This window comes from Mugil cephalus, chromosome 1 (assembly GCF_022458985.1).
Source record: "Mugil cephalus isolate CIBA_MC_2020 chromosome 1, CIBA_Mcephalus_1.1, whole genome shotgun sequence".
NCBI classification, from domain to species: domain Eukaryota; kingdom Metazoa; phylum Chordata; class Actinopteri; order Mugiliformes; family Mugilidae; genus Mugil; species Mugil cephalus.
In genome coordinates, this window is record NC_061770.1 from 28,167,642 (window position 1) to 28,184,578 (window position 16,937).

Sequence of the window (16,937 nt, forward strand, 5' to 3'; positions counted from 1 at the left end):
CAGCTACTCTCAGTCAAACTCAGTCAGTGTTTGTTCAGTCAACACAGGATCATGTCTTCATCCTTCATCACAGTCTTGCTCCTCTTCACCAGCCTCTGCTCCACACGTAACTACTACTATATATAATATATAATATCTGTATCTGTCATATATAATCTAATGTCTGCTTCTGTTTCTTTACAGATGCATTCATGAATTTTGTAGTGGATCGTTGTGTGTTTAACTCCAGTGAACTTAATGACATCGAGTACAGCTACTCTATGTTTTACAGCAAGTTGGAGTACATCAGGTTCAGCAGTAGTTTGGGGAAGTTTGTTGGATACACTGAGATGGGTGTGATGAACGCTGAACGTTTCAACAATGATCCTTCAATCCTGGCTACGAGGAAGGCTCAGAAGGAGAGGTACTGTCTGAACAACATTAAACTCTGGTACCAGAATGTTCTGACTAAATCAGGTGAGTGGATGTTTGTGTAACGTCTTCAGATCAGATGTTGAACTTTAACTAATGAACGACTTTAAAACTCAGTCAGCTCATTATTAACCACTAATTATTCATCGTTAATAAGGATATTCTTGATCAACAGTCTCCACCTGCTGGTCAAACCCTGACACTACACCAGCTAATAATAATAATAATCATAATAATGTGTTAATATTATTAGCTGGTGCAGGCTCAGACAGCTGTCCCACCCAGACACGGCTTCTGATCCAGACAAAGACGTACAAAGATGGACATCTGCCGACCCAGAGGAATTGAGGTCCAAATCAGACCTTTTTGTCTTTGTGTTTGGACGCTGCCCATGAGCAGTCCTCTGCATCGCCTCCCTGAAGGCAGCCCCACCAAGACACTGTACCTCCATACCTCCATACCTCCATACCCTGGGACCCTGCTAGTCAACATCCACCCACATCCACCTCCACACACAAAAAACAGCGGCTCTGGTCCAAAGTCCTCATCTGAGACAGGAACAAAGTCACCAACAAAGATGTCCCTTAAGTTCGCCTCACCCTCTCCAACCGCTTTGAGTCTGTCGTGTCCTGGCAGAAACCTGGCCTCCAACCCGAACCAGATCCTGATCAGCGGTGATGCTGTGGCCTCCTCCCCCCCGGCCATCGGACCGAGGCTCCGAGGCTCCACTCCAGCCTGCCAAGGCCACCACCCGGGCACATGCCGATTCGTTTCCTGTTACCTTAAGGCCGGCAAGACAAGGGCCTCCCAGCAGGCGCTGGCAGCATCCCAGCGTGGCCTCCCGCCGGCGCAGGGCTCCCTCCCTGCTGTTGTCTGGCAGTGCAGTGCTTCCCGGACGTCATCCTCGGCCTCACACAGGAAACCACTCTGAGAGGCTGCCCACAGGAGCTCCACCAAGCCCACCGACGCTACGACGCACCGCCATGGCAGCCTCTCACCACCTGCAGCGGAGGCCACATCGCTGCCACTCCATCTCCCCGGCCATGACCCTGCAGGGACTCCAACACCACGCCCACTCTTTGCTCCAACTATTCTGATAATGGGCGACAGCAAATCAATCACTCCCTCAGCTCCACCACTGCTCTCTCCCATAGCCTGGCCACTTCCCTCCGCCCCATCGAGCAACACTTCCAAACTTGTTGCTCACTGAATCAACACCACAACTGTTTCTCCCACACACTCTGCCCCTTGGTGCATCCCAGCACTCCATCAACTGGACAAACACCATAAACTCCCTTCTGAAGCCCCATGACAACACTGCCTCATCCTTCACATCTGAAAACTGTCAGGCCTTCCTTTCTTTTTTTAAGAGTCCAAAACAGTCTCCATCCACAACAGCGTCCATTCCTCCACCTTCCCTTCCTCTGCAAAATAACCCCCTATATGAAGTCTGTCATTCTGCACTGGAACAGCCCTCCTCAAAGTACTAAACGGCCTCCTCCTCTCCTCAGACTCTGGCCAGATCAGTATCCTCATCCTCTGGACCTCACTGCTGCTTTTGACACCATCTACCCTCCATCCTCCTACCGACAACAATTCATACACTTAAACATCCATTTAGTGACTCTGTACTGAGATGTAGTCAGTGAAGTCTGGTACCAGATCTGTTAAACATTTCCTGTGTTAAATCTGACCTCGTTAATTATAATATAGTACATAACAGTAATAAATATTAATTAATACTTCTACAATCTCATCTTTATTATTATTATTGTTCTGATGTGTTCCAGTTAAACCCTACGTGGTGATGAGCTCCACCACGCCCTCTGGTGGCCACCACCCTGACATGCTGGTCTGCAGCGTCTACAAGTTCTACCCCAAAACCATCAAAGTGAGCTGGACCAGAGACGGACAGGAAGTCAGCTCTGATGTCACCACCACTGAGGAGCTGGAGGACGGGGACTGGTACTACCAGACCCACTCCCACCTGGAGTACACCCCCAGGTGAGTCCTGGTCCTACCAGACCCACTCCCACCTGGAGTACACCCCCAGGTGAGTCCTGGTACTACCAGACCCACTCCCACCTGGAGTACACCCCCAGGTGAGTCCTCGTCCTGGTCCTACCAGACCCACTCCCACCTGGAGTACACCCCCAGGTGAGTCCTGGTCCTGGTCCTACCAGATCCACTCCCACCTGGAGTACACCCCCAGGTGAGTCCTGGTCCTGGTCCTACCAGACCCACTCCCACCTGGAGTACACCCCCAGGTGAGTCCTGGTCCTGGTCCTGGTCCAGGTTTGATCCAGTTTGTGTTTGTGTTGTTTCCAGGTCTGGAGAGAAGATCTCATGTGTGGTGGAACACGCCAGCCTGAAAGAACCTCTGATCACTGACTGGAGTAAATACCTGTCTGTCTCTACACCTGTCTGTCTCTATACCTGTCTGTCTCTACACCTGTCAGTCCGTCTCTACACCTGTCTGTCTCTGTACCTGTCTGTCTCTACACCTGTCTGTCTCTATACCTGTCTGTCTGTCTCTACACCTGTCTGTCTCTGTACCTGTCTGTCTCTCTACCTGTCTGTCTCTATACCTGTCTGTCTCTGTGCCTGTCTGTCTCTACACCTGTCTGTCTCTGTACCTGTCTGTCTCACCTGTCTGTCTCTGTACCTGTCTGTCTCTATACCTGTCTGTCTGTCTCACCTGTCTGTCTCTATGCCTGTCTGTCTCTGGACCTGTCTGTCTCACCTGTCTGTCTCTTTACCTGTCTGTCTCTGTACCTGTCTGTCTCACCTGTCTGTCTCTGTACCTGTCTGTCTCACCTGTCTCTCTCTACCTGTGTCCTCAGATCCGTCCATGCCTGAGTCAGAGAGAAACAAACTGGCCATTGGAGCCTCAGGTCTGATCCTGGGTCTGATCTTAACTCTGGCTGGATTCATCTACTACAAGAGGAAGGCCAGAGGTCAGTTCACACCAGTCTGATCCAGTTTAAACCAGTTCACACCAGTCTAAACCAGTTTAAACCAGTTCACACCAGTCTAAACCAGTTTAAACCAGTTTAAACCAATTTACACTGGTTTAAACCAGTTTAAACCAGTTCACACCAGTCTAATTTGAGACCCTTCCAGTCTGATGCTGTATCTTTAGACCAGTTCTCGTTCTGGTTTCAGTCTAGATTGTTTTCTTTGGTCTTTTCTAATGTTTTAGTTTTAATGACGTGAGTCTGTTCTCTTTGATTTCACCAGGACGGATTCTGGTTTCCTCTAACTGAGGAAGGTTCCTGTCTATGCTTTCTGATTTCTGGTTCTGGCCCTGGATTCTGGTACTCTGCTGGTCTGGGTCCTGGTCGTGGACTGGGTTGTGGTTCTGATCGTTTTTCGGGCTCTTTTCTTCCAGAGTGATGAAGGCTGTGTTATAAACCGGAGTCTGGACAAGTTTCTGCTCTGAACCATCAGAAAAATGCAGCCCTGGAGCATGATGACATGTTGACATGTGATGCTTTCCTGTGTTCATAACATCCGGTTTTATTTTATTATTTTATTATAACAGAACGGTTCTGGATGTGTCGCTTGACCTAGTTTTTCATAACTAGGTCAAGCGATTTCTTGTTCTTATAATAATTATGCTTGAGATGTTGACATCCTCATATACAAGTCAGTTCCTTTTCAGATCATAAATGAATGTTTGATTGTGTCCATAGAGGAAAGGTAGGTAAACAGAGTTTAGTGTCATATGTTTGGGACAACTTATCTGGACAACATGAATGTAAGATTATTGATACTGCCTTTTATTTTACTTATGTTATTGGACCCTGTTCATCCATTCCTCCATTTTATTCAGTCATTTATTTCTTATTTATTTTCATTGTCCCTGTGGATGTGTGACTGTTCGAAGGGAAGTGTGGAATATGTGCTTGAAATAGAAACTTCAATAAAACTGTTAAAAACATCAGCGTCTATAACTAAAGGGAGAGAGGACGAGTCTGATAGAACCTCTGAGACTGTGGAGACACCATAACCATGGATCACAACTTAGAGTAAACACAGAGTTTATTCATCAGATGTCTGTAGACCTGGTCCCAGGTAACCCTGATCCTGGACCAGAATTAATAACAACAGGTTTGAGTTCAACATGTTGTGATCTGTGGGACCTGGACCTGGGCCTGGCCCTTTGTCTGGAGCTGGACCTGTACCTGCTCCTGGCCCTTGGGCTGGACCTGCTCCTGGACCTGGGGCTGGGGCTTGGTTTCAATCAGCTGCTCCATCATCAACATGTTTGAATCTTTGGACTCTTGAACCGTCTCTGGTTGTTTGTTTACTGACTGTTAATAAAGTTAAACCAGATCAAACACAGCTGACCTCTGACCCCTCAGAGCAGCCAATCACAGCACAGGACAGAGCCTCACTGGATCAGGTCTGACTGGAGACCTGGAGACCGTCACCACCGGACCCAGAGGACCAGCGCTGGATTCTGATCTGAGACCAGGGTCCGATCAGAGGGTGAGTCTCTTCCTGTCTCAGCCACCAGGTCTGGACCAGGTCTGGACTAAATCTGGACCAGGTCTGGACTAAATCTGGACCAGGTCTAGTTTGGTCCAGGCTTGGTGTCAGTCGAGGAAGTTTTCGCCCCGAGGGGTCGGGCTATTTTTCTTAAGCCCGCCCCCTCGTGTTACTGTTGCTGGGTTACAGTAACCATGCATCATCGTAGAAAAAAAAAACTCCACTAACATTAGCATGTTAGCTAATGTTAGCTCCTCGTTGCCTCTGGACAGTTTTAGCATACATGATGTTCACAGCACATGTTTAAATGCTATATGCTACATGCCTGAATTTCCCCAGTGGGGATCAATAAAGTATCATGTTAAATACTATATGTCACATGCTATAGTCTGGGGATCGTCCCTATATTCCCCAGGTCCGATGTTCCCCAACCTTGTATGTGACCGGGGAACATAGGTACGCTCCCATATTCTGTATGCTTTATGCTACATGCTATATACTAATGCTAAATGTCACATACTACATGTTACTCCTTCTGGACTAGCACCTGTTCCTCAACAGTGTCATGACATCATCAGCTCAACAAAGAAGCTGACGTATGATCCTGACTTCTGTGTGGTTTTATAGGCTAGTATCTGTGGTAGCAGCGCTCTGGTTGGTGGAGCAGGGACCAATCACAGGTGTCAATCAGAAGGGTCAATTAAACATGTTAAACACCATAAATGTTTTAATACTAGAGCTGTTAAAAATATTAATTAATCTCAGGTTGATGTGGATTAATTCAGATTAATCAGATTAAATCTCCTTCATGTTTAATCTCTATTGATTCTTTTCATTGTTTCATTGTTGATGATCAAACAGACTCCAGGTAGAAGAGAATATATCTGCACTGAACATCTTTCTTTGTCCGCCATGTGTCCACATTAGCTGACTGCTTCTTATTCCAATGCTGCTGCAGCTGAGAACAGTGTCTCCCAGTGAACAGTGGCTGCAGGAGTGGACACATATTAGCAGCAGCATTGGCAGCTTGTCTTTGTCTTGGTTTGTCTTGGTTTGTCTCCAGCTGTTAGCCGCGTTAGCCCAAGTGCTAGCAGAATCCCCGACTAACGTATGCTTGGCTTGGTTCATGTGCTGTTTGAAGCTGGAAAGAAAACTCCTTCCTGCAGAGTGTGATAATACTTTATGTGTCTCCACTGGTCCCTCTTGGTGTCTTTGTCCTCAAATGTCCCATGGAGAGGACCAACGTGCTGTTTAGCGTCTTCCATCTTTATGGGTTGGTTCTGCTGCCTGTCACTACCGGATCAGCTGGTGCTAACGCTAACGCTACTTGGACAAACTGAGACACGTTCACAGTCGTTCTGCTGCAGATGCTTCATTAATCACATTCATTAATCACTTAATATTAAAATAAATGTTTTCATATTTGGTTCAATCAAGTGGGTGGAGCCACAGCCCTGAGGCTGCTCTCTGATTGGCTGTTAGTGTAGGAAGTGAAGGGGGGGGGGCTGAGGAAAAAAACTGAAACTCAGACGAAGACTCAACTGAAAGGGACGTTCGAGTGTCTCAGATTCACATGTTTTGGCTTTAGTTTTGGAAGCTGAAGAGCAAACGTTGAGGACTTTTGTTGTAATTGGTTAAATATAAATCTTTATGACCGTTTGGGAAAATGTGTTTGGTTGTGATGACGTATTAATTGACTGATCTACAATATGGTTTAAATACCAGCAATGGAAGTAAATTAAAGCTGGTGGTGTTTTCTTTTTGTTGAGGCTAAGGTAAGCTAACATTAATTAAGAATAAGTTTGAACCTGACACGTTGACTAATATAATTTCCTGTCTGCCACCAAATGTAGCTTTGACTGAACCTACGTAGCCACGGTCTCATGTGATTGGATGAACTTCCTCTCTCTCTCTTTCCAGTCTTCCTGATGGACGTGTCAGATGACGAGGAAGTGGGAGGAGCTCAGGGGGTGGAGCTCAGGCTTGTGACATCAGAGGAGGAAGAAGAGGTGGGGCCTGTCAGTGACATCACAGCTTTGATGCTGAGGTATCGCCTTGGTTACCGGAGAGCCTGCGCACTGCTGTGTGTGGGCGGAGTCGTCCTGTTCACCACTGGTAAACACGTCACTGATTGTTCTGTGATTGGTCAGTTCATTCATGTGACTGAAGTGGGTGGGGCCTCTCTCTCTCTCCTCAGCATTTTTATTGGCCTACGCCATGTTCAGTGGGCGGTGCCACCTCTCCCAGGGCTGCGGGCAGGAGTACGGGCAGCAGGAGGGCGGGGCTAACTCACCTACAGAGGGAGGGGCAGGGCTCTACCTGGGAGAGCTGAGGGTGATGATGAGGAGGCTGCTGAAGGATGAAGATATCCACAACACGGTCAGGTAGAGTTCATCTCAGACTACAGTAAAACACACAGTATTATGGGTCTTGAAGTTACTGGTACAGAGTTCTCATACACTACTGTACAGGTTCTAATGAGTACCTGAGTACAGGTGTTCCCTCAGAGAGAGTTACTTGGGTACAGGTGTTCCTCAGAGTGAGTTACCTGGGTACAGGTGTTCCTCAGAGAGTTACCTGAAAGTATTCGAGTTACCGGGTAGTGTCCTGAGGGTTACTGGCAGGTGTTGCCTCAATACGAGTTACCTGGGTAAAGGTGTTCCCTCAGAGAGAGTTACCTGGGTACAGGTGTTCCCTCAGAGTGAGTTACCTGGGTACAGGTGTTCCCTCAATACGACTTACCTGGATACAGGTGTTCCCTCAATACCACTTACCTGGGTACAGGTGTTGCCTCAATACAAGTTACCTGGGTACAGGTGTTCCATCAGAGAGAGTTACCTGGATACAGGTATTTCCTCTGAGAGAGTTACCTGGGTACAGGTGTTCCTCAAGTGATTATTTGGTACAGGGTTGCCAATCGAGTTACCTGGTACAGGTTCCTCAGAGTGAGTTACTTGGGTACAGGTGTTGCCTCAATACGAGTTACCTGGGTAAAGGTGTTCCCTCAGAGAGAGTTACCTGGGTACAGGTGTTCCCTCAGAGTGAGTTACCTGGGTACAGGTGTTCCCTCAATACCACTTACCTGGGTACAGGTGTTGCCTCAATACAAGTTACCTGGGTACAGGTGTTCCCTCAGAGAGAGTTACCTGGGTACAGGTATTGCCTCAATACGAGTTACCTGGGTACAGGTGTTCCCTCAATACGAGTTACCTGGGTACAGGTGTTCCCTCAGAGAGAGTTACCTGAGTACAGGTGGTCCCTCAGAGAGAGTTACCTGGGTACAGGTGTTCCCTCAGAGTGAGTTACCTGGGTACAGGTGTTCCCTCAATACGAGTTACCTGGGTACAGGTGTTCCCTCAGAGTGAAGTACCTGAGTACAGGTTTCCCAAGAGAGTTACTTGGGTACAGGTGTTCCCTCAGAGTGAGTTACCTGGGTACAGGTGTTCCATCAGAGAGAGTTACCTGGATACAGGTGTTCCCTCAGAGAGAGATACTTGGGTACAGGTGTTCCCTCAGAGTGAGTTACCTGAGTACAGGTGTTCCCTCAGAGAGAGTTACCTGGGCACAGGTGTTCCCTCAGAGAGAGTTACCTGGGTACAGGTGTTCCCTCAGAGAGAGTTACCTGGGTACAGGTGTTCCCTCAGAGTGAGTTACCTGGGTACAGGTGTTCCCTCAGAGAGAGTTACCTGGGTACAGGTGTTCCCTCAGAGAGAGTTACCTGGGTACAGGTGTTCCCTCAATACGAGTTACCTGGGTACAGGTGTTCCCTCAGAGTGAAGTACCTGAGTACAGGTGTTCCCTCAGAGAGAGTTACTTGGGTACAGGTGTTCCCTCAGAGTGAGTTACCTGGGTACAGGTGTTCCATCAGAGAGAGTTACCTGGATACAGGTGTTCCCTCAGAGAGAGATACTTGGGTACAGGTGTTCCCTCAGAGTGAGTTACCTGAGTACAGGTGTTCCCTCAGAGAGAGTTACCTGGGTACAGGTGTTCTCTCAGAGTGAGTTACCTGAGTACAGGTGTTCCCTCAGAGAGAGTTACCTGGGTACAGGTGTTCCCTCAGAGAGACTTACCTGGGTACAGGTGTTCCCTCAGAGAGAGTTACCTGGGTACAGGTGTTTCCTCAGAGAGAGATACTTGGGTACAGGTGTTCCCTAAGAGTGAGTTACCTGAGTACAGGTGTTCCCTCAGAGTGAGTTACCTGAGTACAGGTGTTCCCTCAGAGTGAGTTACCTGGGTACAGGTGTTTCCTCAGAGTCAGTTACCTGAGTACAGGTGTTCCCTTAGAGAGAGTTACCTGGGTACAGGTGTTCCCTTAGAGCGAGTTACCTGGGTACAGGTGTTCCCTCAGAGTGAGTTACCTGGGTACAGGTGTTACCTGTGCGCTGTTATTGGTGGATTGACAGGACAGGTGTGTCTCCCCAGGCTGGTCAGCAGAGCTCCTCATCCTCCCGGCTCCTCTGAGGGAACAGCTCTGGCCTCTGAGATCTTCGGTCGCCTCAGGAAGCTGCAGATGGATCACACCTGGACCGAGTCTCTTTACGCCACGCTGCAGTTCCCTGACAGGTATGAGCCTGACAGGTGGTGGAGAGGGCTTGTTTTTTATTTATTTATTTGTTTGTTTGTTTGTTGCCAGGTCACAGAGGAGTTCTCTGCGTCTGCTGGACTCTGGAGGTTTGACCTTAGAACTGATTCCTCTCAACCCGCTGGACTTTTGTCCGTACAGCGCCACAGGAAGTACCACGGTGAGACACTGTGGTAACCACGGTAACCACGGCAGCCATGGTAGCCATGGTAACCAACTGTCTCTGTCTCTCTGCAGGGGGGCGTGGTCTACGCCAACTATGGCCGCCCGGAGGATTTTAATTGGCTGAAGAGTGCAGGCGTGTCGGCGGTCGGCTGTGTGGTGGTGATGCGCGTCGGGGGCGGAGTCAGTTTTGCTGAGAAGGTGTGGTTGGCCGAGAGGAATGGGGCGGGCGGAGCTCTGATCTACCCCGACCCCGCCGACCTGCCCCAGGACCCCCGCCGCCTCGGGCTGAACACACACACAGCCGTGTCTGAACATGTAAAGCACAAACACACACACACACACAGCTGAGCTACTGGACACCTTCCGACCAATCAGCATCGCCCTCTGTGTCGTCCAATCACAGGTCCACCTGGGGTCAGGTGACCCCTTCACCCCCGGCTTCCCCTCTTTCAATCAGACCCAGTTCCCGCCCATCCAGTCGTCCGGTCTGCCGCTCATCCCAGTCCTGCCCATCACCGCCACTGTGGCTGCCAAGCTGCTCAGGTAAGCCCCGCCCACATAGGTGCCGTGCTCTGATAAGCCCCTCCCCCTCTGTGACCTGGTTCCTCTGTGCCCCAGCCAGCTGATGGGGCCGTCCTGTCCTCCATCGTGGCGAGGCCGGCTGCCCTACGTTCGCTGTGTGGTCGGTCCAGACTTCAGCTCCGGACGCAGAGTCCAGATGTCGGTCCACAACGTGATGACGCCGGTCCTCCTCAACAACATCTTCTCCTCCCTGGAGGGCCGGGTGGAGCCAGGTAGGGAGGGGGAGGGCCATCAGGGAGGTGGTGGGGTATAAAGGAGGAGGTGGGGTGACCCCTTGTCTCCTGTCAGACCAGTACATCATCCTGGGAGCCCAGAGGGACTCGCTGGGTCCAGGAGCCGTGAAGTCTGGAGTTGGAACAGCGATCCTCCTGGAACTGGCCCGAACCTTCTCAGCCATGGTGAAGAACGGTGAGGAGGGGGGGGGGGGGGCTGGTCCTGCAGGGGTCTGCAGACCTCAGAGACCTGAATGAGACTAAATCTGGGTCTGGTTCCAGGTTTCAGGCCCAGAAGGAGTCTACTGTTTGTGAGCTGGGACGCTGGAGACTTTGGAAACGTTGGAGCGACCGAATGGCTCGAGGTACCTGACCCCTGACCTCTGACCTCTGACCCTGTGGTTGTCATGGTGACTGTCTGACCTCTGACCCTGTGGTTGCCATGGTGACCCTCTGACCTCTGACCCTGTCTCCAGGGTTACCTGTCCATGCTGCATCTGAAGGCTGTGGCCTACTTCAGTCTGGACCAGTGCATCATGGGTAACACTGAGCTCTCAGCCAATCAGAGGAGGCCTTCACTCTGCAGCCAGTAAACAGACATCTGTCTCTGTCCCTCTGTCCCTCTGTTCTCAGGTGATGACGTCCTGTCGGCCTACACCAGTCCTCTGCTGGTTGATGTGTTGGATGCTGCCATTAGACAGGTGAACATGATGTCTGTCTGTGTGTCTGTCCAGAGGACTGAGGACACTCCGTCCTAAGACAGGAGTCCCACATAGGGATCAGTATTTAGCAGACCCTGATGATCTGGTCTCTGGCCTCTCTGCTAGACCAGCACCCTGTTATAGCTGTGGACCAACGCTTCAGTCCATCAGAGTTTTAGTTATGAAACATGTCCTGATGTCTCTGAAAGTCTCTGCATGTCTCTGCATGTCTCTGCATGTCTCTGCATGTCTCCATACGTCCTGTTATTGACCTGATGATGATGATGAAGGTGGAGCATCCTAAACATGGGGGTCAGACCATCTTCAGCCAGGCTGAGAGAGACGGAGGCAGCTGGAGGATGTGAGACTGAACACACACCAGTTATACACATGACCAACATACATGATGATGATCACATATATATAAATATATATATGATACATGTGTGTGTGTGTATGTATATGATAATGGTCATGTATGTTCCATGTTTCATGTATGACCTGCTGCTGGGCTCCAGTCTGAAGCCTCTCTACCTGAACAGTGGAGCCTACAGCTTCACGGCCTTCGCAGGAGTCCCAGCCATGGAGCTCAGATTCACCGAGGTACCCATGCTAACTACATGCTAACTACATGCTAACTACATGCTACATCAGAGTCAGTGGTGCATGTGAACTAAGTACCCCACTGTCATGAAGCAGAAATATTCACAGTTTGATGGTTAGAAAAGTCACACATGTAGCATGCGGCTATCATACAGGCTGCTAGATGGTTTTACTACCTAAACAACATATAATATTAAATATCACGTATTTATTCACGGGGATGACGTAAGTAAGGGATAATATAGAGTCAGTCCATCCACTCCACCAACCACTAGGAGGAGCTCATCCTCCATCACACGGAGTCACAGTGAAGCTACAGAACCACGTTTTAAACCAGACTCTATCCATCCACCTGGTGGATCACTAGAGTCTAAACCCAGACCCAGGTTTTAGTTTTAGTTCAACTGAAAAACAAACAATAAAAATACTTCCAATAAGTGACTTAAAGCACTGAAAAGTAGCAGTAACAGGCTGGTCTGGATAAATAGGTGATTATTCTGTTACATATTCATAATAATCAAAGAGCTTCACATCCCTCCTCTTCAGTCCTATGACAAAATAATCTCTTTATATTTCTCTATAAACTGTGAAACATTTTCTCTGTGTCTGAGTTCCTCATCCACTTTACTCCACAAACACACAAACGACGTGTGTGTTGTGTTTATTTATGTGTGTTATTGTTTGTAGATGCTTCAGTGTTTCCCCAGACACACATTAGTCTAAGTATGGTACTATCATATCTTTGCTACCTTATTACATATGTATATATGAGGTCATGATTTATTGTTTCCAGATAACGTCTTAGTTTTATTTGGTTTGAGTCAGACCACGTCTTTACATCAGTTGTCTCTGAGGGTTATTTCCAGATGAAACGGTGTTTGTGTCATCAGTGAATAATATGATTCTCAGTGTTGATACATCACAGATGTCACCGATATAGAGAATGAATTAGTAGAGACCCCAACACTGAGCCATGAGGGACTCCACTCCTTCTATCCAGGATAAACATGATTTATAGGTTCCAATCTGTGGTTCTGGGCTCTATCAATCTATCTGTCTCCTGATTGGTCCTTTAAGTCTCTCCTGATTGGTCCCTTATGTCTCTCCTGATTGGTCCCTTATGTCTCTCCTGATTGGTCCTTTATGTCTCTCCTGATTGGTCCTTTATGTCTCTCCTGATTGGCCCCTTATGTCTCTCCTGATTGGTCCTTTAAGTCTCTCCTGATTGGTCCCTTATGTCTCTCCTGATTGGTCCCTTATGTCTCTCCTGATTGGTCCTTTAAGTCTCTCCTGATTGGTCCTTTAAGTCTCTCCTGATTGGCTCAGTGATGTTGTCATGTGACTAGTCTCCCGTGTGCGTTCAGGACCGAGCGTACCCGTTTGTCAACACGCCGCTGGACTCCGCCTCCCGCCTCCAGGAAGTGCTGGGGGGTCGTCTGGGGGTGACGGGGCGGAGCCTTGGGGAGCTGGTCGGGGAGATGGTGCTGCGATTGGTCCACGACCACATCCTGCCCCTACGCATCACTTCCTACGCCCAGACAGTACTGCAGTTCAGCGCTCAGCTCAACAGACACTCAGCAGAGCTACAGGTAACTCACCTGAACAGGTAACTCACTTCACCTGAACTTTCTCTGAAAGACTCAGCTCACCTGGAAGAATCAGTTCACTTGAGCTTCACCTGAGTCTCTGTGTCTTCAGTCCAGAGGTTTGTCCCCTCAGTGGGTCTTCAGTGCCAGAGGAGACTACAGCCGAGCAGCAGAGACACTTCAGAGAGGAATCGACTACAGCGACCTGCACGATCCGATCACCGCACGCTCCTACAACACCCGTATCATGAAGGTAGCTACATGCTACATACTACACGCTCCTACAACACCCGTATCATGAAGGTAGCTACATGCTAAACACGATCAGAAGGACTACAAGCTACACGCTCCTACAAAACCCGTATCATGAAGGTAGCTACATGCTACAGACCGCTCCTACAACACCCGTATCATGAAGGTAGCTACATGCTACATCTACACGCTCCTACACCGTATCTGAGAACATTCTACATCACATGCTCTACAACCCGTATCATGAAGGTAGCTACATGCTACATGCTACACGCTCCTACAACACCCGTATCATGAAGGTAGCTACATGCTACATGCTAACGCTCCTACAACACCCGTATCATGAAGGTAGCTACATGCTACAGCTACAGCTCCTACAACACCCGTATCATGAAGGTAGCTACTCTACTGCTACATGCCCTACAACACCCTTCATGAGTCTACATGCTACACGCTCCTACAACACCCGTATCATGAAGGTAGCTACATGCTACACGCTCCTACAACACCCGTATCATGAAGGTAGCTACATGCTACACGCTCCTACAACACCCGTATCATGAAGGTAGCTACATGCTACATGCTACACGCTCCTACAACACCCGTATCATGAAGGTAGCTACATGCTACATGCTACACGCTCCTACAACACCCGTATCATGAAGGTAGCTACATGCTACACGCTCCTACAACACCCGTATCATGAAGAGCTACATGCTACATGCTACACGCTCCTACAACACCCGTATCATGAAGGTAGCTACATTCTACATGCTACATCTACAACACCCGTACATAGAGCTACTTTACATCCACGCTCCTACAACACCCGTATCATGAAGGTAGCTACATGCTACACGCTCCTACAACACCCGTATCATGAAGGTAGCTACATGCTACACCCTCCTACAACACCCGTATCATGAAGGTAGCTACATGCTACATGCTACACCCTCCTACAACACCCGTATCATGAAGGTAGCTACATGCTACATGCTACACGCTCCTACAACACCCGTATCATGAAGGTAGCTACATGCTACATGCTACACGCTCCTACAACACCTATCGAAGGTAGCTACATGACACGCTCCACAACCTGTATCATGAAGGTAGCTACATGCACATCTACAGCTCCACAACCTTACATGAAATTAGCTACATGCTACATGCTACACGCTCCTACAACATCCGTATCATGAAATTAGCTACATGCTACACGCTTACACACCGTATCAGAAGGTACTACATGCTACACCCTACAACACCCGTATCATGAAGTAGTACTGCTACATGCTAACCCTACACACCCGTAATGAAGGTAGCTAGCACATGCTACACGCTCCTACAACACCCTCATGAGTACACAGTACACGCTCTAACACTGTATCATGAGGTAGCTACATGCTACATGCCGCTCCTACAACCTGACATGAAGACAATGCTACATCACACGCTCCTACACACCTACAGAGGTACTACATGCACACGTCCTACAACCTATCATGAAATTAGCTACATGCTACATGCTACACCAAACAAGACACTATCATGAAATCTACTCTACTGCTAACACCTCTACACCCGTATCATGAAATTAGCTGCATGCTACATGCTACACCCTCCTACAACACTCGTACATACATGCTTGATGGAGGTAATAAACTACAAACATGTCCTCCAGGTGGAGTACTACTTCCTGTCCCAGTACGTGTCTGCTGTGGAGACGCCGTTCCGTCATGTGATCCATGGCCGAGGCGACCACACTCTGAGCGCGCTCAGTGATCACCTGACCCTGCTGACCTCTGACCCCGGACGCTTCGAGGAGAAACGCTTCAGACGTCAGCTAGCGTTGTTCACCTGGACGCTACAGGGGGCGGCTAACGCTCTGAACGGAGACGTGTGGAGCGTGCACAACACGCACACCTACGCACACTAAGACACACAACACATACACACTGATACACAACACACACACACACTGATACACAACACACAGCTGTTCTCCTGTGGATTATTTGTGGCTTCCAGACTCTTTACAGATGGTTGTGGAACGTTTTCCAGCCTGATGAGCAACAACAACTCTTTTTCTGAGCTCCTCACAAAGCTCCTTTGATCTGTTGTCATCACACACTTCAACACAAACATGAGACAAATCCCTGATTTATAGAAACTGAACCAGGACCTGAGTCTCATCTCATGGATGGAAACTCTTCTGGACTCATGGACTCTGGTTTGATCCTGGAGGATCCTCTCTGATCTGGACATTGAGTGAGTTTAGTCTCTGATGTTGTTTGAAGTATGTGTGGGTGAGACTTTGACTCTTTTATCAGATCAATAAAAATCACTTGAGTCGAATGTTTAATGTTTAACACAAATATCAGTGCCTATGGTACAGGAAGAGGAGGACGTCATTCATAACTCCTCATCTCCACAAGTGTCAAGAAACAGGAAGAACCAGGGCGAGTCAATATGGCCACCGCTACGTGTTGTTTAGCGTCGGCGCCACCATCTGGCTGTGACGTCATGGGGCTGGTTTTCCTGTATGGTCAGTAGGCTACCGTTATGTTAGCCGTAAAATAAAACTACGACAGGAACAGTCATTGTTGGCTAACAGCCATTAGCTTAAACTAGCCTCCGTTTAGCTAGTAATTAGTGAGAGTGTAGCAAATACACACCAGGTACACAAAAACTACACCTACAAAAGTTACCATGAACATATTGTTGGCTCAGTTTCTAATCAACTCCTGGTTCTGTCCAACACCACATAGCATGGACTTGCTACCATTTTAACGTGTGGTTCCAGCTAACTTAGCTTAGCTTAGCTTAGCTTAGCTGCTACTAATGAGGCCTTGCAGTGTTTCTGTGCATCTTTCAGTGAAAGCATTGACATGTCCAACATACAATGTGGACAGTGGAGGACAGACGGTGGATTAAATGGTCCAGTAGATGGACTCCACCCCCTCTTCCTCTCTCAGTGGTTCCACTGCTCCGTTGGTTCTAAAGCAGAACCAACAGCATTTATACCAGGACCAACGTCTCTTTATATTTCATCCCCATTCAGCCCTTTGACCTACTCCATCAGTTCGTTCTACGTGGAGGTTCCCTGGGAGGTTCCCTGGGAGGTCAGCCAGAAATAAACTATTACATCCTTTATCAAAGGTGTTATTTCACATGTACACTTCATTTCCTCTTTAACTGTGTGAACTTTCCATCTGTTCACGTGGACGTGTTTTACTTTGAAAGGTGTGTTACTTCCTGTTTTATTCTGAAAGGTTCTGTGTGTCATTACCCATCAGTTTCAGTGTCGTTCATCTCGGATCAAACAACAGATCAACACATCCATCGA

At 48.4% G+C, this 16,937-nt stretch overlaps 2 protein-coding genes across 3 annotated transcripts; both read left to right on the top strand.

Moving 5' to 3' along the window:
* LOC125009919 (H-2 class II histocompatibility antigen, E-S beta chain-like) lies at positions 1 to 4,354 on the top strand. Its single transcript, XM_047588172.1, has 6 exons — positions 1 to 106; positions 184 to 456; positions 2,202 to 2,415; positions 2,740 to 2,807; positions 3,255 to 3,368; positions 3,652 to 4,354. Exons 1-6 carry the CDS (start codon positions 52 to 54, stop codon positions 3,675 to 3,677), a joined length of 750 nt encoding a protein of 249 aa, XP_047444128.1. The 5' UTR covers positions 1 to 51; the 3' UTR covers positions 3,678 to 4,354.
* A 390-nt stretch (positions 4,355 to 4,744) lies between these two features.
* tfr2 (transferrin receptor 2) lies at positions 4,745 to 15,626 on the top strand. Of its 2 annotated transcripts, none has more exons than XM_047586192.1 (17): positions 4,745 to 4,905; positions 6,826 to 7,020; positions 7,103 to 7,289; positions 9,328 to 9,468; positions 9,539 to 9,647; positions 9,725 to 9,967; positions 10,056 to 10,195; positions 10,271 to 10,446; positions 10,523 to 10,642; positions 10,729 to 10,811; positions 10,923 to 10,986; positions 11,080 to 11,147; positions 11,438 to 11,508; positions 11,666 to 11,750; positions 13,115 to 13,356; positions 13,449 to 13,589; positions 15,273 to 15,419. In XM_047586192.1, exons 2-16 carry the CDS (start codon positions 6,834 to 6,836, stop codon positions 13,585 to 13,587), a joined length of 2,055 nt encoding a protein of 684 aa, XP_047442148.1. In that variant the 5' UTR covers positions 4,745 to 4,905; positions 6,826 to 6,833; the 3' UTR covers positions 13,588 to 13,589; positions 15,273 to 15,419. The 2 variants fall into 2 exon arrangements, with proteins under 2 accessions (XP_047442148.1, XP_047442141.1); XM_047586185.1 differs by having other exon boundaries at positions 4,753 to 4,905; positions 13,115 to 13,339; positions 15,273 to 15,626.
* Positions 15,627 to 16,937: the final 1,311 nt, after the last annotated feature.